The sequence below is a fragment of the Scardinius erythrophthalmus genome (genome assembly GCF_964197995.2).
Source record: "Scardinius erythrophthalmus genome assembly, chromosome: 2".
In the NCBI taxonomy this organism is placed as follows: Eukaryota; Metazoa; Chordata; class Actinopteri; order Cypriniformes; family Leuciscidae; genus Scardinius; species Scardinius erythrophthalmus.
In genome coordinates this window covers 57,660,328-57,683,874 of record NC_138222.1, presented here as the reverse complement: position 1 = coordinate 57,683,874, position 23,547 = coordinate 57,660,328, and the positions used below count along the sequence as shown (strand labels likewise).

General features: G+C 40.6%; 1 protein-coding gene across 3 annotated transcripts; it reads right to left on the bottom strand.

Moving 5' to 3' along the window:
• Positions 1 to 1,783: 1,783 nt before the first annotated feature.
• On the bottom strand, positions 1,784 to 9,559 carry ugt5g1 (UDP glucuronosyltransferase 5 family, polypeptide G1). Of its 3 annotated transcripts, XM_081348936.1 has the most exons (3): positions 9,272 to 9,559; positions 5,584 to 5,636; positions 1,784 to 4,292 (listed from the first exon to the last, which is right to left on the bottom strand). In XM_081348936.1, exon 3 carries the CDS (start codon positions 4,279 to 4,281, stop codon positions 2,695 to 2,697), a length of 1,587 nt encoding a protein of 528 aa, XP_081205062.1. In that variant the 5' UTR covers positions 4,282 to 4,292; positions 5,584 to 5,636; positions 9,272 to 9,559; the 3' UTR covers positions 1,784 to 2,694. The 3 variants fall into 3 exon arrangements, with proteins under 3 accessions (XP_081205062.1, XP_081205061.1, XP_081205063.1); XM_081348935.1 differs by lacking the exons at positions 5,584 to 5,636; positions 9,272 to 9,559 and adding an exon at positions 5,091 to 5,276; XM_081348937.1 differs by lacking the exon at positions 5,584 to 5,636 and having other exon boundaries at positions 1,981 to 4,292; positions 9,272 to 9,454.
• Between the last annotated feature and the right edge of the window lie 13,988 nt (positions 9,560 to 23,547).

Genomic DNA, 23,547 nt, shown 5'->3' with positions numbered 1-23,547 from the left:
GGCTTTTTGATCATTTCCCCCAGCAGGAAGCCACTTCTACTGCTTTTGAGCAGCAACATCCTGAAGCCTTTCTCCTTCAGAACAAAAACACCCTCCTGCCTACAGGCCATTATGTGAGGCAGAGATATGAGAGAGTCCAGGCTGTTCTTTCAGACGGAAGGGCCACTGAGAGACAAGCTGTAACACCCTTACATTCGTTTCCATGTCCCCTGTGACACCCCTCTACCCCACGTTTACTGGGCACTGTTTTGATTGGTGTATCGACACACAATGTAAAAAGCAAACAATAGATGTTTTACCAGCCAAAGCACATTTGAGAACAAAGTAATCCTGGGGGTGGCAATTTTGGCCATGTCTGAGTATTTCAGAAACTCTGAACACAGAAGAGCATCTCTGAACACAGAAGAGCATCTCTGAACACAGAAGAGTGTCTCTGAACACAGAAGAGCGTCTCTGAACACAGAAGAACGTCTCTGAACACAGAAGAGCGTCTCTGAACACAGAAGAGCGTCTCTGAACACAGAAGAACGTCTCTGAACACAGAAGAGCGTCTCTGAACACAGAAGAGCGTCTCTGAACACAGAAGAGCGTCTCTGAACACAGAAGAGTGTCTCTGAACACAGAAGAGCGTCTCTGAACACAGAAGAACGTCTCTGAACACAGAAGAGCGTCTCTGAACACAGAAGAGCGTCTCTGAACACAGAAGAGCGTCTCTGAACACAGAAGAACGTCTCTGAACACAGAAGATCGTCTCTGAACACAGAAGAGCGTCTCTGAACACAGAAGAGCGTCTCTGAACACAGAAGAGCGTCTCTGAACACAGAAGAGCGTCTCTGAACACAGAAGAGCGTCTCTGAACACAGAAGAACGTCTCTGAACACAGAAGATCGTCTCTGAACACAGAAGAGCGTCTCTGAACACAGAAGAGCGTCTCTGAACACAGAAGAGCCTCTCTGAACACAGAAGAGCGTCTCTGAACACAGAAGAGCGTCTCTGAACACAGAAGAGCGTCTCTGAACACAGAAGAACGTCTCTGAACACAGAAGAGCGTCTCTGAACACAGAAGAGCGTCTCTGAACACAGAAGAGCGTCTCTGAACACAGAAGAGCGTCTCTGAACACAGAAGAGCGTCTCTGAACACAGAAGAGCCTCTCTGAACACAGAAGAGCGTCTCTGAACACAGAAGAGCGTCTCTGAACACAGAAGAGCGTCTCTGAACACAGAAGAACGTCTCTGAACACAGAAGAGCGTCTCTGAACACAGAAGAGCGTCTCTGAACACAGAAGAGCGTCTCTGAACACAGAAGAGCGTCTCTGAACACAGAAGAGCGTCTCTGAACACACAACATGTCAAACCTTGAAGCAGAGGGACTACATCAGCAGAAGACACACCGGTGACACTCCTGTCCACTGAGAAACTGAGGCTACGATTCACGCGGGACACCAAAACTGGACAATAGAAGATTGGAAAAACGTTGCCTGGTCTAATGATTCTCTATCTCTGCTGCGACATTCAGATTGTAGGGTCAGAATTTGGTGTAAACAACATGAAACTAACTGTGAAACTAAGAACTAGAAACTAATGTACTAACCGTGTACAAGAAAGTGGCTGACGAGTGATATAAAATGATGGTTAAATTGTATTAATTTAAATATGACCAATTTTTAAACATGGCTGTTTGTGTAGTGTGCTATGAATTATTCTGCAGATGTGAACATGTGGTAAATAAATAAGAGCAGGAAAGAATTCATGACCTGAGATAAGAAATACCAGGAAGTGGATTAGAACTGAAACAAGCAAAGATGTTGCCTATTGAACCTTTAATGATGATTAAAAACACATTCACAGTGGGAGAGGGAACAATATCAAGGCTGAACTGAGGATACATCTTGTTGGCTTCTTAATAGGCACTAGATTATGTGTTGAGGATCTGGTGAAGACACCACAGTTAGAATAGCATACACTCTTAGAAAGAAATTGCAACAGTTTTACCTTTAGGGGTACAACAGTTTGTCACTGGGGCAGTACTTGGGACATCTTTGTACCTTATTTTTATTTATTTATAGTAGTACTTTAAGGTGCATTTTGCTACTAATATGCACCTTTTAAGGGAGGAAATATTTTACAAAGATGTCCTTTTAAGGGTACTGCCCCAGAGACAAGCTGTTGTACCCCAAAAGGTACAATTTTTGCACTTTTTTTTTCTGAGAGTGTAGTTTACAGTACAAAGTATATATGCTTTATTATTCCATTTGCATTAGTTTTTTTTTATTAGTAGTGTTTTTTTAGCAGTCACAACCATTAAGTCAGAACTATACTTGTTAATACCTCATCTAATACTGTAAAAACATACACACAATATTGCTAAACATTATTCAGGCATTGCATGTATAACTAACATGTGGCCTACAGTTGGTTGCCACAGTAATGAAACAAGCGTATGTTCACCATGCATGAGACTATCAGAGCATGAATTCTCTGGGAATCAAACCCATGACCTTGGCAAGAATGCATTTATCAGCAGCAGATGTTTCGCCATTTCATCATAACTTGGGAAATCAGATTTCATGTGAAAACCCTAAATGGACCATTGTTGGATAGGAAAATATTTTTGCAAACTGCATGACATTTAATTTAATTTCACCCAGTTTTGCAGTAAGTACATCTAGAACAAGAGCATATCAAAAGCTCAGTTCAGTCCACCTTCCTCTTTTTGATTGACTTCCTGCAACACAAAAGCTTGCAGACATATACTGAGGTCAAAAGAGCGATCGCAGTGAACGCCAGTAGAAATGCCAACACATCTAGGTTGTGGTACGAGTACCAAGGTAAATTATTAGCCTCAGAGCGAAGATGAGCTGCTCCTTTGTGTCTGATGACAAACTCAATCCAAAAAGTGGCACTATCAAGAGGAGACAAGGGCCGATCGCGATGCAACTCTGACAGTTTGCGGATGCTGCTTTGGTACATCAGGTTCTCCAGGACGTCTTTGAGGCCTTCGAGGAATTCTTGCGACGTTAGCGTTGCGACTTGAAGCACTCGAGCCGCACTTCGCACCTGCAGCCGCAGAACGTTGTCAAACTGGTCAAAGAGGATCGGCAAAGCTAAGACAGGGACTCCATGGTAAATAGCTTCATAGATGCCATTGGTGCCGCCATGAGATACAAACATGCGAGTCTTCGGATGGCCCAGGAGATCATTCTGAGGAAACCACTCTAGGAGTAAAGTGTTGTTTCCCAAGGTCGAAGGTCGTTCCCCATGGTACCTCCACACGACTTTCTGAGGGATCGCAGCAAAGGCTGTAGCAATGGCTTCTGTGATCGTTTTAGGGAGAGCACCGACCACAGCTCCCAAAGACATGATAACTACTCCATGCTCTCCAGAGCTCTGCATAAACTCTTCCAGGTCCTCGGGAAGGGCTTGAGCCGGCTGACATTGAAAGCCACCGATGTAGACCACGTTAGGCATGGTGGGTCGTGGAAACTCAAAAACAAAGTCCACTCTCATCAACCAAATGTCAGCAGATTGTTGCATTGAGAGAAGATCAGTGCCAGGCGGGAAGTGGCGCTCAAGCAGTTCGCTGTAAATTGGCACGATTATGTATCGCTCCTGAAGGAGGCTGAACAGATGCCGTATGACATTTTCCGTCCGTTGCATGAAGCTCATTTGGTCGTGGAGCAATGAATTATACATTGGGATGTAGGATGGGGGTGATGGAGCGATTTGCATGTGAGCATCCCCAGTATTTAGCCAGCGTACATTGTAAACCAAGGGAAGGTGGAGGAAATTGGCTAAAAGGACTCCGGTTGGGAACGCCGGGTCTGTTAGAAGCAAGTCAAACTTGGCCTCTCGCAAGCGTTGGACAAGCGCTGCATCATCCAAAATGGTGGAAATCATTTGAAGCGCTGCGTTGTGAAACACCTTTAGTATGTTGGTGATATCTTTCTGTTGTTCAAAGAAACGAACGAAGGGCGACATCCTTTGTAGTGCTAGCGACCTCTCTATCAACATCTTAAAGTAGTCAGGGCCGACGTCTTCGGGCTCCATTGGGCTGACGGTGACGGTGTTGTAGAGAGAGGAATTCTCTTGGATGTACCAACTTTTAGACGAACGCACCACTGTGAGGATATGGCCGCGAGTGTGGAGATTCCTCATAATGACTTGCATGTTCAACCAGTGACTGCCATCCTCAGGCAACACCAGGATATTTCCACCATGACAGCAGGACGACACAAAGAGCAGACAAGTCAGTGCGGAGAGTTGTGTCGACCTCAAATCCATCTTTTAGAAAGCTGTAAATAGAGAGAGAGAGAGAGAGAGAGAGAGAGAGAGAGAGAGAGAGAGAGAGAGAGAGAGAGAGAGAGAGAGAGAGAGAGAGAGAGAGAGAGAGAGAGAGAGAGAGAGAGAGAGAGAGAGAGAGAGAGAGCAAGATGTTTACAATTTTACAGCCAGAGTATTTTCTCCTAAAATAAATAGTTAGACATTTTGCATATACAATAGATAAGGTTGTGATTGAAAAATGGAAATATAAACACTTGTGGAAGGCACAGGTTGGTCTGAATTGTATAAAAATGCTCAAAATGTGCCCCAAAATGTATATAACCTTAATTTATTTTATGCATAGCTTATATAATATTGTATTACACACTTCCCGGCCCAAAAATTGTTGCAAAAACAACATTGTCATCCTGGAATATGGCCATGATCTTCCTAAATGGCTCCTTCCTTCCTTCCTTCCTTCTTCCTTCCTTTGAGTCTAGGGTTAGAAGAACTGTTGCCAAACTGATGGTCAGTGAATAAAACATTATCATATAAGCTATACATCAAATAAATTAAGGCTATACATTTTGGGGCACAATTTGAGCACTTTTATACAATCCAGACCAACTTTAACTTCACATAAGAAATGTTTCATGTCTGAAACCACTTTAAAGTGCAACAAGTTTGACCTTGACCATACAACTTTTCAGAATTTCAGAATATTTACCAACAAGCATCAGGAATGATAAATGAGAGTGCATTAAAAGTAAACAGTCAGAACGAGAGCATGTTTGATCTGTCCTGCATCTACATCACTATACTGGAATTACCTGTTCCTGTTTTCAGATAATACTCCATTTGTTAGCTGGAACAAAGTGTATCGTAATAATCTCCAGATCTTGAGCAAAAGCAAAAACAAAAACTCTGCAGCTGTTCAGTACAAGATACTTGTCTCATCCTTGATGGCCGAGTCCTTACTGTTAGGAACTTCTCTCTTTTGCTTCCTTTCCTAAATCCCATATCCCCTCCAGCTCCTCCCACTGGCTTTCTCTTCCAACCTATCTGCACAGTGGAACTCAAATATGTGCATTCAGCTCAACAACAAACCTCAAACACTCTATTAATCCATGCCAAAAAAAAAAAACATACCATCAAGAGGCCTTTGAACAGGATATATCGAGCCATGTGCCCACAGATCAAGGATTTTAATATCACCTAACACATTATGAAAATATCATCTTTTTAGCACAGTAGTGTTGATCTTTGTTTGAGACATTACCCATATACGTGCTAAACAAGAAAATTCAGGGAGGTTTACTTTACCTTTTGCATGACTCAGCCACTCCCTTCGACGCTCTGGTTGTCTTGTGCAAACACTGCCAAAACAAGCTTTGGATTTCCAAAATGTATACACACACATTAAAGATATGATCACTTCCAACCACACTGTATAAGACAGGCCAAAACGGGCAAAAGGCTGTGTGTTAAACGTTCTTCTCGTGCTCTGTAACATGAGATCTAAAGTGGCCTCTGGTCACAGTTTTGGATTAACTTCCAGACAGAGAGAGCAAAATGTCCTCACTGATTCCCTGTTAGCTTTTGTGTGAACCAATGTTAAACTTTAGGTTCTGGACTGAATAACAAGGCAAAACTGGGGCGCTGCAAAAGGGCTATTAGCACTCAGCTCACACAGAGTTTTGTTTGCCAAAAAACAGCTTGGATCAGTCATTCTTGGAGTGAAATGCATTTAAACACGCACATGCATGTATATATTTAAGAAAAATTTGTTATTTATATATAAAATATTTATATTTATATATACAGCGGGGGAAATAAGTATTGAACACGTCATCATTTTTCTCAGTAAATGTATTTCCAAAGGTACTACTGACATGAAATTTTCACCAGATGTTGGTAACAACCCAAGTAAGCCATACATACAAAGAAACAAACAAAAATAAGTTCAGAAATTAAGTTATGTGAAATAATGTGAAATGACACACACACAAAATAATCTGTTGAACGAACTTAATTAAATTAAGGAAAGGTTTTCCACGAAATTGAATTACATATTTCCAACAAAATCAAATTGGTTTGAAATAATTTGTTGTAATCTTGTTGTATGAATTTAAATTAATTTAGTCATTCCTGCTAGATAAAGTTTTGTCAGGTTAATTTAGTTTTTGTCCCGACTTAAATCACCAACGTTATAATTTTAGTTAATTTGACTCTACAGTCACTTCTAATGATAGACACTACTAGTGTTCAAATGAATTAAAACCATTTTTTACATAAGAATATAATATTACTTGTGCAGGTCAGCGAGAGAGTGCCCACAGCCTGAACACAAGGCTTAATGCACATATAGCGTAATACTGAGCCCACAGGTCACCACTCTTCGGCATAATGGTAACCACAAAATTCAAAAACATTACAGAAAGTCCTCTAAGTTAACATAACTGAACATTAAACACTAACATTAACTAACAACATCTTTCCATTTACTGAAAAACACATAAAATAACACTTTTTCCCTAAATTGACCCTCTTAATGCAGTCCCTTGCAAAGCATGCTGGGAACTACAGATCCACTGCCCAGTTAGATGTCAACAACAATGATTCATGTAGTTTTCACACAAATGAATTAGGTTGATTGAACACAATTAAATTAAGGTGTGACAATATTAAACAATCGTGTTACTTTTGCTTATTTTAATTAATTATTTTAACAAGAGGCCAAAATTCATTTTTTGAGTGACATCCAGTTAAGACGAACAAAACATATTCATGTTGACTCAATTTAAAAAAATTTGGTAAACCAATTTTTTTTTAAATTACATTGATTACATTTAATGAAATTAAGCTGGAATCATTTCTATGAAGGGTTGTGTCGTATATGCTCATTTTAATTAATGAAATTGAACAAGTGAGAGTGCAGGGAAAAAGTATTGAACACATGAAGAAAGGGAGGCGCAAAAAGGCATGGAAAGCCAAGACAACTGCTGAAAACTATTAGTAATTAAAAAGCAATCCAGCCCCCTGTCAGTGGAAATTAATAACAGCTGGTTCAGTCCCAAATGATGGCCTACAAAAAGGTCTCATTGCCAAGGTGTCACACAAGACACATCTCATGATGGGTAAAAGCGAAGAGCTGTCTCAAGACCTTCGCAACCTAATTGTTGCAAAACATAATGATGGCATTGGTTATAGGCGCCATTCTAAGCTTCTGAATGGTCCAGTGAGCACTTTTGGGGCCATGATACGGAAGTGGAAAGACAATAATTTTACCATAAATTTGGCTCGACCAGTGCTCCTCGCAAGATTTCTGATAGAGGAGTGAAAAGAATAATCAGAAGAGTTGTCCAAGAGCCAACACCAAGCTGTATGGTGTTTTTAGGGTAATGTGCACTGCCATTTCTCCTCCAAATATGGTGTGTATTATGGCATCCAAACAGTTCAATTTTGCTCTCATGTGACCACACTGTATTCTCCCAGTATTTCACTGGCTTTTCCAACTGTTGTGCAGCAAACTTTAAATGAGCTTCAACATGCTTTTTTTTCAGTACTGGAGTCTTGCGTGGTGAGCGTGCATACAGGCCATGGCGGTGGAGTGCATTACTTACTGTTTTCTTTGAGACAACAGTACCTGCTATCTGCAGGTCTTTTTGAAGCTCTCCACAAGTGATCCTTGGATCTTGGACAACTCTTCTGATTATTCTTTTCACTCCTCTATCAGAAATCTTGCGAGGAGCACTGGTCGGGGCAAATTTATGGTAAAATTATTGTCTTTCCACTTCCGTATTATGGCCCCAAAAGTGCTCACTGGACCATTCAGAAGCTTAGAATGGCGCCTATAACCAATGCCATCATTATGTTTTGCAACAATTAGGTTGCGAAGGTCTTGAGACAGCTCTTCGCTTTTACCCGTCATGAGATGTGTCTTGTGTGACACCTTGGCAATGAGACCTTTTTGTAGGCCATCATTTGGGACTGAACCAGCTGTTATTCATTTCCACTGACAGGGGGCTGGATTGCTTTTTAATTACTGTAAGTTTTCAGCAGTTGTCTTGGCTTTCCATGCCTTTTTGCACCTCCCTTTCTTCATGTGTTCAATTCTTTTTCCCTGTGTCATTTCACATTTTTACACAACTTAATTTCTGAACTTATTTTTGTTGGTTTCTTTGTATGTATGGCTTACTTGGGTTGTTACAAACATCTGGTGAAAATTTTATGTCAATAGCACCTTTGGAAATATATTTACTGAGAAAAATGATGACGTGTTCAATACTTATTTCCCCCGCTGTATATATACAGTATATAAATGCAAATTTTTCTTAAATATATACATGCATGTGTGTGTATTTATATATACAAAATAATTATACACAGTACACACACATATATTATGTAAACACAAAATTTTATTTTGGATGCGATTATTTGCGATTAATCGTTGCTCAGCACTAATCATAATCTATTTTACATTAAACACTTTTTATTTAAAATGGTCAATTTGTTTTACACCATTACAATTATAACATGATTATAATTGCAACCAACTGCATTATCCTTTTTATCATACTATTTCAAAATAATAAACTGTAATGCAAAATAGCAAAATGAAAATTTTCTTGAATATTTGAGAGCAATACAGTCATAATCAGTCTTGCAGGACTGGTTTGGAGATCTGGATCAGCTACTGCTAAAAACCCAGTCAGCAACATAGAATCGGCCCAAATCCGGCCCACATCTGGTATATGTGGATTCCGCACATGTCTGACACCATGTTGCTGTCTGGGAAGGTTTTACTAATCAAGATCTGCTTGTACATTACAATATTAGAACAACTAATAATGTGTAGTTTCAACTTAAAAAAAGTGTTCATAATCCCTTAAAATGTTAAGCTTAATCAACTTGGATTTTTGAGTCATGTTGTGTTTCTATACCGCTGTAACATCCAAATCCTTCTATAACAATCCCATAACCTATTTCAATCAAAGATTGTCCTTACCTGCTGGTTAAAGATGTTATAAATGGCTTCAGGGTCCTCGGCGGTGTCCGATCCAGTTCAGTCCGGGGTCCGTTTCACTGGGCTTTTGCTTAGTATTAATATCTTAACTATAACAAAGTAAAGATACTTCTAGGAAAAAATCACTCTGAGACTCTTTTAAAAAGTTTTTCGAATCACCAAAAATGGTTTCGTTTTACTTAAAAAGGTTACAGAATAATACAAAGACAATAAATTCAAAAAGGAAAAAATAACAGAAATGCGTATAGGTCTTCACCTCGAATTGCGGCCCCGAGCAACTGGAAACAAAACCTTTTATATGGTTTGATGGGGGGCCGTCTTAAGCATTTAGGGCTGTCCCTTACAATGAAGCAATTCTTAGAAGAATAAAACAATTGATCTGGAATTTTCCATGACCTTAAAGCTGTTATGCAATAAGCATGCGTGTATAGGTTATCTCATCTGCACCACCTACGCTAAAAAGCTTAATATACATTTTGACCGTTACTTGGCCTGCAGGTGTTAAAACCACAGCTCGCTTCTCGCCTCATCTCTAACTGTGGGGAGGCATCTTTCCATCTTCTTGAACTGTGTTAAAGGTCAACTAAGCGGGCATAGCCTTAACACCTGTTGTTCCACTGAACTCACTCAGAGAGATCAAAGAAAACCACAAACACTGTGGTTGCAAAGCAAGCTTGCAACATGCATCTAGCGTTGCAAGCTTCTTTTGCAAGCAATGACACTTAAACTACAAAACGTTATCACAGGGCAAGTTTGCATCGAGCAATTCAAACTTCTCCTGTAAACAGGATATTTCACAATTTGGACATTTAAACTGATTCTCTAACATAACTCCCCTTACAATACTAAGTAATCTTTTATGCAATTTCTCCATCTGTCGGAGAATCCTCATTATTCGTCGACTTTGATATGTCAGCTCGTTCCGTGGATGTTGGGTCCTTCTTCTTCCTCTTCTCTGTTTTCTTAGCTTTATGAAGTTTTCTGGCGTGGTCCTTCTGTAGTTGTGCAACTAAAAGATCGTCCATAGATATTTCAATTTTATCAGTTACTTTTGAGACACTGTCAGTTCCCTTTGAAACATGTAAATCATTTAGGAGAGGTTCCAATTTAAGGGATTTATCAGAAGATTTCATATTAGAATCTAGCAACACAACACCCTCTCTTGAAATCTTATGGTAAAGACCTCTAGTGAATTGTGCTGTTTTTGGTAATCTGTCAAGAGGACAGTTAAACAACACAACAGTACCCCTTTGTACACTTTGGTATTCCTGTTCAACATATAAATCAAATAAATTTCTCTTACGTCTAAACAAAGTTACTTCATAAAAACGATTGTTAGACCATTTAAATTTAGGGTCCTGGTATCTGGGAGCCTCATGGATATAGTTATCATTTTTGTCGTCGCGATTCACACAGAGCCTCATTACCGCCTTTGAGAACCATACCCTCTCTGCCGTCTCCGGTCGGGATTTCGCCCGGGTTAGAAACAGCTCGAAGGTCTCTCCAGCCAACTGGCCTCCGGTCTCCTGGATCAGCACCTGAGGCATCTATAGAATACACGCGATTTATCAATGAACGCCAATCCATAAACACCCGATCCCACAGACATTGTTGTTTGTCTTAATGCAACCCCATCCCAAATTGTGAGTTCTTTACCATCCAGAAATTCTACAATTTGGAAAGTACATTTAGATCTCCCATCGTTTTCAGAGATCGATACCCACTGTCTTCCAGGAATACATAATTGCAACCAAAGGGGGAAGCACATATCGTCTAAATCTATCCATTCCCAATATAATTTCTGAGAAGCCATGTAATTTCAACTCATCTCTTAAACAAAGGCCTTCTCGAACACTCATACTCGTTACAAAATCCCAACTCCTTGTTTCGCCATGGAACCCATTCTGTACAATTTTGTCTCGGTCATTTATACAAAATTCACACCATCTTTGACCGTTAATTAATTCAAAGTACACTCGTCTTATTGATCTCCCACACTCATCACAATTATCTTCACGGAGATTTCTCTCCGTTGTATTCTGAATGTCATGTACGTTTTCGCTAAGTCGTCTGTTCTCCAAAATTTCAATCTGACGTGTCAGCTCCTGAAATTTGGGTAGACATTTAATTAGGACCTACAGATTTAAGATTGTTCCAACAGTCTTTGCAAAGTCTGATCGGCTTTTTCATTTTATTCCATCTATGAAAAAGAATTATAATTCCTAATAACAAAACATTTTCGCTGGGAATAAAAATTCCCAAAGTAAAAATACTCATGGTTAATGCTCCTACCAAGATCCACAACCGGGATTCTTTTCCATGTCGAAATATCAATAATCCAGCAAGATACATTGTTGTTACTGCGATTATTGCTATCTCGCACCATAGGGTAATTTCAGGTTTTTTAATTATTTTCATGGTTATGTCGATTGCCAGTTTACCCCCACTCAATAGATTGAGAGCTACGGCTCCTCGCATTTCCAATAATTTAGACCATCCGTCCGAATTAATCAACATATCACAAACTAGTATCTGTCATGACTTCGGTCTGATCTGCAGTGTTTTTTGTCTTTTCCCTGTGTGTATTGTTGTCTTTTGAGCACATGCGCTTGTTTTGATTGCTTGCCATGTGCTCCGCTGTCATTTTTGTGCATCTCCCCTCCCACTCGTTATCCTTGTTCTCTTCACACCTGTTATCAATTATCCCTCATTATCTCCTCCTATTTTAGATCCGTTTGTGTTCAGTCCTTTGTCAGACTGTTGTTGTGAGTAAGGCTTCTCCTGTGACCATCTCTTCCTTGTCTTGTGTCTTGCTGTGCTTCTTCAGACTCCAAGTGTGGCTTTTGTTTTATATTTTGTTTTTTTGTCCTGCTGTCACTGTCTCCCTCTCACCCTGCCAGGCCTGGTTTCCTAGTCTGCCTGGACGCCCAGGTGTTATCTATTGGAACTTGGAAGAACCACCCCAGACCTTCTCTGTGAGCTCATTCTTCTTCAGCAGGGAACTCAGTGTGACTTGGACGTTGCGTCTAATGACGATTTGATTCATTTCTTTTGTAAAGTGCTCTCCTGGCCCAGAGGACGTTTATTTTGGACTGCCTTTCCTTTCTGTGTTCCTGTTTTTTCCTGGGATTTGAGCGCAAAATAAACTGTTGTTACCTGCAACTGAATCCGTGTTTCTTCCTGACAGTATCAGTTTGCTTAATTTGCCGATCATAAATATTCTTCCAATTTGGAGTGCAGAAATTAACAGGTGCCAACAGAGATTTTGGTTGTAACCATTTAAAAGCATCCATACAAAATAAATAGCAAATTCACTGACCTGCGCAAACGAGCTACTAGAGGTTCCTGGGAAACTCTCAGCCTCGTCGGCGATCCCAATTGAAGTCTCGTTCTTTGTCCCGTTGGATGCCATGTTAATGATTTATCAATTTAGATCTCTGTTGGTCTTACTGGAACAATTCTTGCTCTTAATTTTTCTTAATGAAATAAGTAATTGGTTCCCCTTCTACTTCTTATCTTCAGGAAATGCAGAGTGAAGTTTAACTTTCCTCTATGTCTGACCTACACAGCTGTCTAACCTATATACTCTTGTGACTCCGCCTGTCAGTCACAGGTTTCCGGGCCACCCCCTCTGCATGTTGCTACAGCAACGATTTCTCAGAAAGGGTCCTCTTTTTCTTCAAATGCGAGCCTTGCAAGTTTACCAACTTTTCTAAGACTGCTAACTGATCCATCTTGTCACTTCTCGAACAAATCCGTCTTCCTAAAGCATTACATGAACACTTCACTATAATGAGAATTAACATCAGCCCCAAAATCCCCAATGCACAGTACAAAACATACCATCCCATATCAATTAAGAAGCTGATTATCCATTCCCATATGTCTTTTGTTACGAAATTAACAACGGCTGTCGTTGCGTTAACTACCCCTTGTATTCCTGTTTCAAAAAATACCTTTGGTTCGTCGTACCACCTGGGATGGCTATCTGCTCCAATAATTTCAATACTACGTTTACAAATAGTTCTTTTCATCCAGTCCATACCTAGATAGTAATTATTTTCCATACCCTTACACCACAGCTTCTTCCAACTTTTTCTGGATATTAATTGATCTAAGTCATCCAGAGCAATTGCCTCTAAATTAGCTAACTTTATTGGGCTTTTTCGTTCCAAGTCATATTGGACAAATATATTCTCGTCTATTCTAGCAGGAACATGGAATACCTTCCACTGTAATTTTCTATCTACGGTTCTGATGACTCCGCCTGGCCCATATGACATCTCATAAATGTCGGACAGATTATCTCTAACTAAAGTCCATGGTAATGGCATGATTCCATTAGGCCAGTAACATAATACAGATAACATCTGATTAATAGTTATATAGTCATGTCCACTCGAACATTGTTTGATTAACTCACCACACTCCTTTCCGATTAAGCCCATCATGTCATCATCATGAAAGATTAATTTCATCCTATACTTACCATCCTCTTCTTTCCGTTTGGTCATACCCACTCTTTTCAATAATAATTTCCTTTTTATGCTAAGAATATTACTTGTTCGATTTCCTGTTATCGGATTGGTACCATTCATTAGGTCATTACAATCCATAAGTTCCCCTCTTTTATCGCAGAAACTAGAGTACGAAAAATCATTATAGCCATTTTTGTTATACCGATACTTAGCTTTGTGGTCTCTCTTACTAATCGTTAGCCGGATACATTTATCCATTGCCCTCATTTTTCCTTCGTAATGATTCTTAATATCCTCTTCCGTTTCTAAGGATTCATCAATTACCATTTTGATCAAATATACTTCGGTATCTTTCCGTTTGTTATCTACCTCCCATAGTTCCTTCTTATAATTATATTTAACCCTGGGTAATTTCAGTCTTTTTCGCCATATCCATGGAATGGTCTCATTGAGTTCTAGATAAATTTTTGTTGCGGAAAGTCTCTCAGCTTCTACTAACTCCATCCCGAGTCGATTATCCATACTGGGAGACAACTGGGATTTTAAATAGCGACCGTGAGTTGTACTTAGTAGGACAAATTCCCCTATGGGATTTAAAAGTCTACTAGATTTAATCCATTCCATCACATTCTTTTCCACTGCTTGTTCATATTTTTCCTTATTCAGCACTACACTTCTTCTCTCTCGTCTTATAACAGTCCCTTTATTTTTACATTGACCTATTTTCCACGGATTAAATTTTCTATTCATTTTAAATATCCAACATCCCCCTAGCTCCTCATTAGAGCTAGTTCTACTCGTTGAACCAATGAAATATTTAAGCGTCTCATTTCCGTAATGATCTATAATGTAACTGTTAGTTTCATAGATCTCTACTTCTTTACTGTACCAGCGCTTCATCTTTACTGTGCGCTTAATTTTAACTTTTGGTATTCTAACCAAATAATACAGCACCTCATGGTCCTGATCCTTGTCCTTTAGGTTACCATTTAACCACTTCCAGAAATATTTATCATTTTCTATTTTACTTTTATTCTTTTCCCTTGTAGCGAATACAGTTAAATCAAATCCAGAGACATTTTCTCTGTCTACTTGAACTTGCGCTAATATTACTTGTCCGGTTAATATTTCCCATTGTAATATGTAGCTTACTCGTACTATGGCCAATATAAGTATTCCCAATCCTAATAATAACCATACAATTGTACTTATCCATTTCCAGCGATTTCGTTGCCGTTTCAACCTCCTGATATTTTCTCTTGCTCCCTCCAGCTCTTCAGTCAGGACGTCCAACGACTTCGCCTTCCTCATTTTCCTGTAATTAGAGGTTAGTTCTTAGGCTCTACGAGCCTTTTGGCCCGCCGAAACAGACCTTTCTTTATCACTTTCACTTCAGGTTGTTTCTCATGCAATTCAGCTTCAATTCCCCCGATCCAGTTAAAGTCGGGGTGTGCACAGGTCAACACATTTATTTTTAAATGCATCACTATCTTGAACTGTTTCTCTGGGACTTCTGTTAATTGGTCGTCCCCATAATAGCTCCCCACACAAAAGTTCTGTTCATCAGCTCGCCAAACTTTGTGCTCTTTCATGTCTTTGACTGGTGCTACCTCCAGTTCCACAAAATTCTCTTTCCTTCTTGACTGTCTTTTTTCTTTCGTCACATTTGACCTAGAAAGGGTTCCCCTATAATCCTTATTGTAGTTAGGGCTATCTTCCCATCCACTTTCCTGTGCTAACTCCATGGCTAGAGAACCCCAGGTTCTTACTCACTCCTGGCCTCGCTTGACATAGACCCAGGCTAGTTTCCCCGAAGAGCCTCTTGTCATCTCTACTTCTGGAAAACAGCCGAGTATGGGTACCTGCCACAGCATGAGGCTCCATCTCGTGGATTCCAGATCGGCTAGAGACAAATCGCTCTCACGATCCTTATCCAGTATTTCTCCAACCAACGCTTCCCTCTCTCGCAGCGCTTGGTTTCTAATTTCCCTATCATCGCTGGGGAAAACAGGGATTCTGGTTTCCAGAAAAGCTATTCTCTCATGCTTCCTCATCCCCACCCAGGGGTGTCTGGAAAACCTGGTGACTATTCCCTCTTGGAATAGTCCTATGGGTTTCATAACTCTTATGACTTCCCATACGGACCTGGACGACATTAGTGTCCTGTCCCTAGTGCCACATACCACGCAAGTCCAGCTGTTCCCTCCATCCATGTACAGCTACATCTCTCCGCTGTACCCCCGGACACTCTGTACGAATCAATCCGGAGTTTTGGATGCCTTGGCCAACAATTCCTACATATCAGGATGCCTCCTATCTCAATGTGGCTATGCTCATTGACCAGCCACTCTGCACCCATAGATTTCTTTTCATCTGGGGCAAGAGAGGGCATGGCCACCGCTTTATCACAGATCACACACATGTATGGGCGAACTCGAATCTCCACAGGCGTGGCTTCTTTTCCCATGAAACCCAACACCCGTTGGAGTTCCGGTTCCAACCATAACATGGCTTTCGAACCATGTTGACTATGCTCCACTCTAATCAGACCCCTCCTACTGGTGACCCGAATTATTTCCTCCATTACTACTTCTTAACTAGATCTTTATTTGATTGAATTCCGTTATTTTCTAACTCCACTGTGTTTGATCCAGTTACAGATTTCACCGTGTCTACCGTTCCTAAACCCTGGTAGAATCTCCCTACCTTTTCCGTCTAGAGATTATCACACGGTCTCCAGATTTGAACCTCGGGTTGCTCTTAACCTCCTTTTCTTTTGGTGTCACGTGATCACATCTGTTGAGATGTAGAAGACATTGATCAATTATTGTATTCCATTCCCCGAGTTCCTCATTCTTGCTAAAATACTCTCTCACTTCTCTAATAGCCCTCTCGGCAATCGAATTCGTTTCTGGACGATAAGGGATACTCTTGGTTAGTATTATTTTGTTTTCTTTGCAAAAATCTTCCACGAGCTTCCCACTAATGTTGTGCGCGCCATCTGCTCTAATGGATTCCATTTTTCCTTCCCATTTGATCCATTCTTTTAAACATTCAACTACGTTTTTCTCTAGTGCGGCATGCATTGGCCAAATCATCTTTTTCTTAGAGAAATTGTCGATTGCCAAGAGGAAGTAACAGTTACGTAACTTCGTTTTTGGTCGGAGAGGACCAGCGACGACGACAGAGACCTCTTGACCTCTGTATTCTTTAGGAAGTTCGCTGTCCTTTGCTCCTTTAGCCGTCATAAATTTCCTGCATATTTTTTCATTCCTTTTTTACTTCCCTATACCTCATCCTCCAATTTGGGATGTTTAGATTCCTCAATCTAAGTTCCATTTGTTATCATGTTATAGCTAAGATGGTTTAATTCATTGTGCATTTTTTCAAATAGCTCTGTGACTTCCTGAAGTTTAACCGTCCCTATGAATTTATCAATTTCTCTGTTTCCTTGGGCAGCTTCACTTTCCTGTTTTTTTTTTTTTTTAATTTTTATGGCTGACCTGATGATAGCAGTGTACTGTAACTTTCTGCATAAGCTCATAAATATTTTCCCATTGTTCTTCGTGTGGCATAGGCTTATTATGCGCATTATGGAAACTATTAGCTTTCCAAATTTCAATCTCTTTGTTTAAACCATCTGAGTCACATGTTAGGACAACTTCCTTATGTCCTAATTCTACTGCCTTTTCAAGAGCTTCCTGCACTACAGTGACCTCAGCCAATTGGGCCGTTCCTTGAATTTTCCCTGCTTTGGGAAGTTACTAACTGACCATCCTTTTTTAATCAAATATCCCCATTTTACTCTTCCTGCCTTTTCGCTTCCATCTGTGAAATACTCTGGCAGGTGCTGGTGTCATGGTATTTGGTCATTTTTTCTTTCCTTTTTAGTTTGATCATTTTCCATTCTAACTGATTGTCACTTAGAATCAAGTTCCATTGATCCCATCTTTGGGAATGAATTCTTGCCTGATTCATCACTAGATTCTTTTTCAGCCTGGTTAATTCTCCTGCTTGCGATTATATCTCAATAGGTTGTTCTTTTGCTACTGTTTTAAGCTGCAATAGTCTCTTTGTCACTGCCGCTAGCACTCTCTCTGGCCCATTCTCCTCATACTTCATCATAGCAGGCTCTTGCGTATGAGTTGAGAAGGCTATAGGTGCTTTTCCGTCTCTATTCGATAATGTGAGTGCGACTTCGTCTTCTGCCTCTTTCACTTCAACGATTAATGGAACAGTTTCATCACGTCGTTCCAATTCTCCGCCATTCTTATCAGCTTTAATCTGGCTGACTCCATCTCATCAGTCCACTGCCATTTTCCTTCCTTTGTGCCCTGATATAGCACTTTGGCCTCCCTAGAATACTTGGGAATTAATTCTCTGATGTAATTCAGCGTCCCTAGCAGTGATTGTAGTTGCTTTTTGGATTTCGGAGGACTGGAATTTAACAACTCCTCTAACTTTCTCCTCGTGCTAGTCTATCTGTCAGTTCTTTAATAGTTTCGCCGATTTCTTTTTCAGCTTTGCTATTAATTTTATATTGCCTCTGTGGCGGTGGGATTCCTCTGTGAATTATATGTTCATTATTCGATTGAACTTTCCCACAATCATTTTTTGCTCTTTGAGTAGTAGGGCAAATACTTTTTCAAAAGTATTTCCAGCCCCCCTTTATCTTTCAAATCTGAATCTTTTACAATTCTTTGGATTTCCTCATCTGGATCCACAATCCCTAACTTTCCTATTTTCACTAGGTCATCTGGGCAAAGCAAATTGTCACTTCCTATTACTATGTCTATTTTCTTTTTTCTTCCAAACGCGTTTGTCACTTACACAACCATCAAAATCAATTCTCCATGGTTTTCTGAAGGTTTAATTACACTAATATCGGCCCCTGTATCTACACGGAATGTGGTATCATCGTAAACTTTTGTATAGCCGTTTATCTTTTTCTACTGTTTTTAGTAGGGCCGTCTTTAGGGGGCCCGCTTCTTCCTAGTCTTCCTAGTCTTCAGGATCTGCTCTCTTCTTCTTCTTGGGTTTTTGTTTCCTATAATTTTCATCTCTAACTTCTGTGTTACTTTAGGTTTTTTCAACTTTAACTCTGCCTACCTTAGCAGCCGGTTTGGTCTTTTCTCTGTCTTTTCTCAATCGTGCCCTTTCTTCGTGGCTAAGTTTATCCCATGTTTCGGGACTGATATATGTCCCCCTCTCTTTGCTGTTCTCACCCCTATTCAGGTTGGGTCTCGATCGATCTCTGTACCTGTCACCTTCCCGATTCATGCTTCTACGATAATAATTTTCTCCTAGATTCCTTTTCTGATCGATTTTGGGAGCATGGGGTAGTGCGGGCCTTCTCTCTGGCTCGTGCCGGTTGTACGGCTTCCTTTCACGCTCTGACCTCCGGGTCTGAGTTTTTGATGGATGCTGCTTGTTACTTGGTTTACCTTTTTCTGCCTGAATTAGTTCGGTTCTACGATCATATCTGATCAGGGCTTTTTCTAGCTCCTCTGGTACCGTCTCAGGGCCATATAAGAGGAATTCTCTGGCTCCAGTAAGAGCATTATTCTTCACTCCCCTAAATATGTGTCGCAATAGCCCCTCAACGCCCTTTTGTGCCATTTCCTGGCATGCGGACAGGGCTCCTACAGCGGCCCACTTTTCCTCGAACTGCTTTTGCTCTAACTCCTCTTTATCTGTCGGGATCAATCCTTCTAACGTTTTAGCTAATTTTCTTCCCCCATGAATTCCAAATTCAGCCAAAATATGTGAATCTATGGATTCACCTGTTATTCCCATCTGTTCTCCATAACGAACTATCTCTCTAACCTTTCCTTTTACCGTGGTGTTTTTTAGCTTTGCTTTTTTTAAGCATGCGCATTTCCTGGTCGCGCTTTAAAAGGTACTCCAAGGTGGCTCTAGTTCTTACTGAATTAACTTCTGGTGACTGGGAGGACCGCCCTAAACCACTGGTAATTTTAGGCCTCTGTCCTGGTGTTCCCAGATGCAGAGCTTCCAAGTGCTGATTTAACTCATGCACTTCAGCAGGACAATCCCTTTCTAAATCATACTGATCGTCTGTGTCAATGGTTTCATCTCTGAACCGCAACTGTCGAGGAACCTGTGGCTTTCGAGCGGGGGTATCCGCCCTCGCACTTTCAACCCTATTTGGTACTTGTGATTCTTTATCTGTCGGTTCCTCGCTATCTGAGTCACTAGGTGAATCATCTTCACTATCATTATCACTCTCTGTACCCACATCAGATTAATACTGATCATACCATGAATCACCTACACTTCCTTTGATAATTCTCTCTAGGGCTGCCTTGTTTGTTAGATCTTTTTGTGCTTATATGGCCCTTTTAGCCCTTTGAGTTAATCGGGTGTCTGCAAGAATTTCCTCTGCGTCACCGCCATTGAGCAGACACCAAACCTGGCCACAGGTGATGCCTAGTGCATATTCAGTATCCCACATGTCTCTTTTTTCTAAAAGAGTTTCTTTCTTTCTACTTTTCGCATGAGTGGGTCGGTACGATCCCTTACCTATTCTGAAGGTCTAATAGCTCTTACCGAGCTTTAATTTGGGGGAGGGATTTTCAACCGGGTCTTTTGCACCTCGGGAGGTGACTGTTCGCCTTAATGCTGGCCATTCCGGGTCTTTTCCGCATTCTGGGCCTTCCGCCCTAAGCTCGTTCGCTATATGACCCCGTCCTGTTCTTTGATCTGATCCCCCTACGCCCGCTGCTTCATTTTGATTCACCAGTTTTGCTACGTTTTTTAGCACTGCTGAGTCAGGGTGACAGATCATCCATGTTTTAGGCCAGCTAGTCTGGCTCGCCTTTCTTAACAGTGCAGTTACAAGGTATGCACCTAATTTAACTTCATTAAATCCGAACTCTTCTCCGGATATTATCGGCATGGCTATCACACGATACTTATAATCTCTAGCACAGGCACAGATTTTGTCTATTAAAATGTCTAGGGCTATTAAAGCTTGTAATTCCTCTTCGAGGTCATGGCCATTACCTCTCTTATACCCTATTGCATGTATTACTGGTTTGCCATTCGGTCCTCCTATTTTTTGTAGGAGAATATCTCCAGTATGGAGAGAGGTTTTTCTTCGTTGCATTAACTTGTCTGACTCGTCTTGAAACTTTCGTCCTGCCTGTCTTAAAAAGGCTGCTGCAACGCCATCCTCATGACTGAGATGCTTGTTAGAGGCATTAACCAGAGCGTCTGCCTCTTCTTCAAACTGTAAAGGTCCTGCTTTTAGAACAACTAAATTTGCTCCCTTCGCAAAATATAACCTGAGTGGTCCTTCGACCTCTGCTATGGCTTCTTCATACGGGCTTTCAGGGTCTTCATAGAGTGGTGCGTCAGGTTCGGTAAAATTCGTACCCATCTCTTCTTGAGAGATTATACTAAAAGCTACCGAGCCTTTGTCTGATTCTTCCTCAGAGCCATCTCCAGCTAGGGTGGCCCAACTTTTCGTTGGTATACCTTTTACCTCTTTCCCTACTAAATTAAAGACTCGTACTTTGGGGTTTTCATCATTGCCTCCTTTATTGGAGTAGATGAAGTTTGGAGCCTCTGCTCCTTCCTTTACCCTTAAATTTACCACTGGCGCAGCCTCTCTGACCTCTTGCCAGGGTATATTTCTAACGCCACATTTACACTTAGTAGAGTCAGACCATTCCAACTTTCCTACAGTGTCACTAGCAACTAAATCTATAGTCACCATTCGGTTCTCCATTTTTTTTTTTTCTAAAGTGTTAGGATTCACTTCAAACTTACTATTTTTTACAAGTGTTTGGATTCACTGGCTTTACTTCACTTACACCGAATCTGGTGCTGTTCTTAGATTTATCAGAAGTGCCTGCCCGCACTTCCTTGTGACATGTGTGGCTAAGAAACCAATGCCCACCAACAACACAACCCGAAGGGAGCAGCGTTCGAGCCGTGCTGAAAGCATGCACTGAAAACTTAGACACCCATGTGTTACATACAAGTGATGCAACTCTTCACAAATCTATATGTCCCTTATTTTCTGCAAGTGTTTGGGTTCACTCAAATCCCTTATTTTCTGCAAGTGTTTGGGTTCACTCAATTCCTTATTTTCTGCAAGTGTTTGGGTTCACTCAATCCCTTATTTTCTGCAAGTGTTTGGGTTCACTCAATCCCTTATTTTCTGCAAGTGTTTGGGTTCACTCAAAACCGGTTTCTCTCTCTAGACTAACTCACCCTTCTCTCCTGGGCTTCGAGTTTTTGTCTGTCATAACAGGTCTTCATATGAGCCTGCGCGCGCTGATTTTCACTCAGTTCCCTTGAACTCTGCGAGTGAACTGTGTTCAATCTTAGTTTCTCTGAACTATGAACACCAACAGTGGCCGTGGTATGTGGACTTTGCACCTATACCTGTTATTATTCCTGAACAATTGTCTTTTAATTTCCCCTACTAGCAAAATGCCCCACACGTTTGGGCGCCATGTTGTGTTTCTATACCGCTGTAACATCCAAATCCTTCTATAACAATCCCATAACCTATTTCAATCAAAGATTGTCCTTACCTGCTGGTTAAAGATGTTATAAATGGCTTCAGGGTCCTCGGCGGTGTCCGATCCAGTTCAGTCCGGGGTTCGTTTCACTGGGCTTTTGCTTAGTATTAATATCTTAACTATAACAAAGTAAAGATACTTCTAGGAAAAAATCACTCTGAGACTCTTTTAAAAAGTTTTTCGAATCACCAAAAATGGTTTCGTTTTACTTAAAAAGGTTACAGAATAATACAAAGACAATAAATTCAAAAAGGAAAAAATAACAGAAATGCGTATAGGTCTTCACCTCGAATTGCGGCCCCGAGCAACTGGAAACAAAACCTTTTATATGGTTTGATGGGGGGCCGTCTTAAGCATTTAGGGCTGTCCCTTACAATGAAGCAATTCTTAGAAGAATAAAACAATTGATCTGGAATTTTCCATGACCTTAAAGCTGTTATGCAATAAGCATGCGTGTATAGGTTATCTCATCTGCACCACCTACGCTAAAAAGCTTAATATACATTTTGACCGTTACTTGGCCTGCAGGTGTTAAAACCACAGCTCGCTTCTCGCCTCATCTCTAACTGTGGGGAGGCATCTTTCCATCTTCTTGAACTGTGTTAAAGGTCAACTAAGCGGGCATAGCCTTAACACCTGTTGTTCCACTGAACTCACTCAGAGAGATCAAAGAAAACCACAAACACTGTGGTTGCAAAGCAAGCTTGCAACATGCATCTAGCGTTGCAAGCTTCTTTTGCAAGCAATGACACTTAAACTACAAAACGTTATCACAGGGCAAGTTTGCATCGAGCAATTCAAACTTCTCCTGTAAACAGGATATTTCACAATTTGGACATTTAAACTGATTCTCTAACATAACTCCCCTTACAATACTAAGTAATCTTTTATGCAATTTCTCCATCTGTCGGAGAATCCTCATTATTCGTCGACTTTGATATGTCAGCTCGTTCCGTGGATGTTGGGTCCTTCTTCTTCCTCTTCTCTGTTTTCTTAGCTTTATGAAGTTTTCTGGCGTGGTCCTTCTGTAGTTGTGCAACTAAAAGATCGTCCATAGATATTTCAATTTTATCAGTTACTTTTGAGACACTGTCAGTTCCCTTTGAAACATGTAAATCATTTAGGAGAGGTTCCAATTTAAGGGATTTATCAGAAGATTTCATATTAGAATCTAGCAACACAACAGTCATCACAGCAACAAAAATGCTAAATTTAACTTGTGATAAAT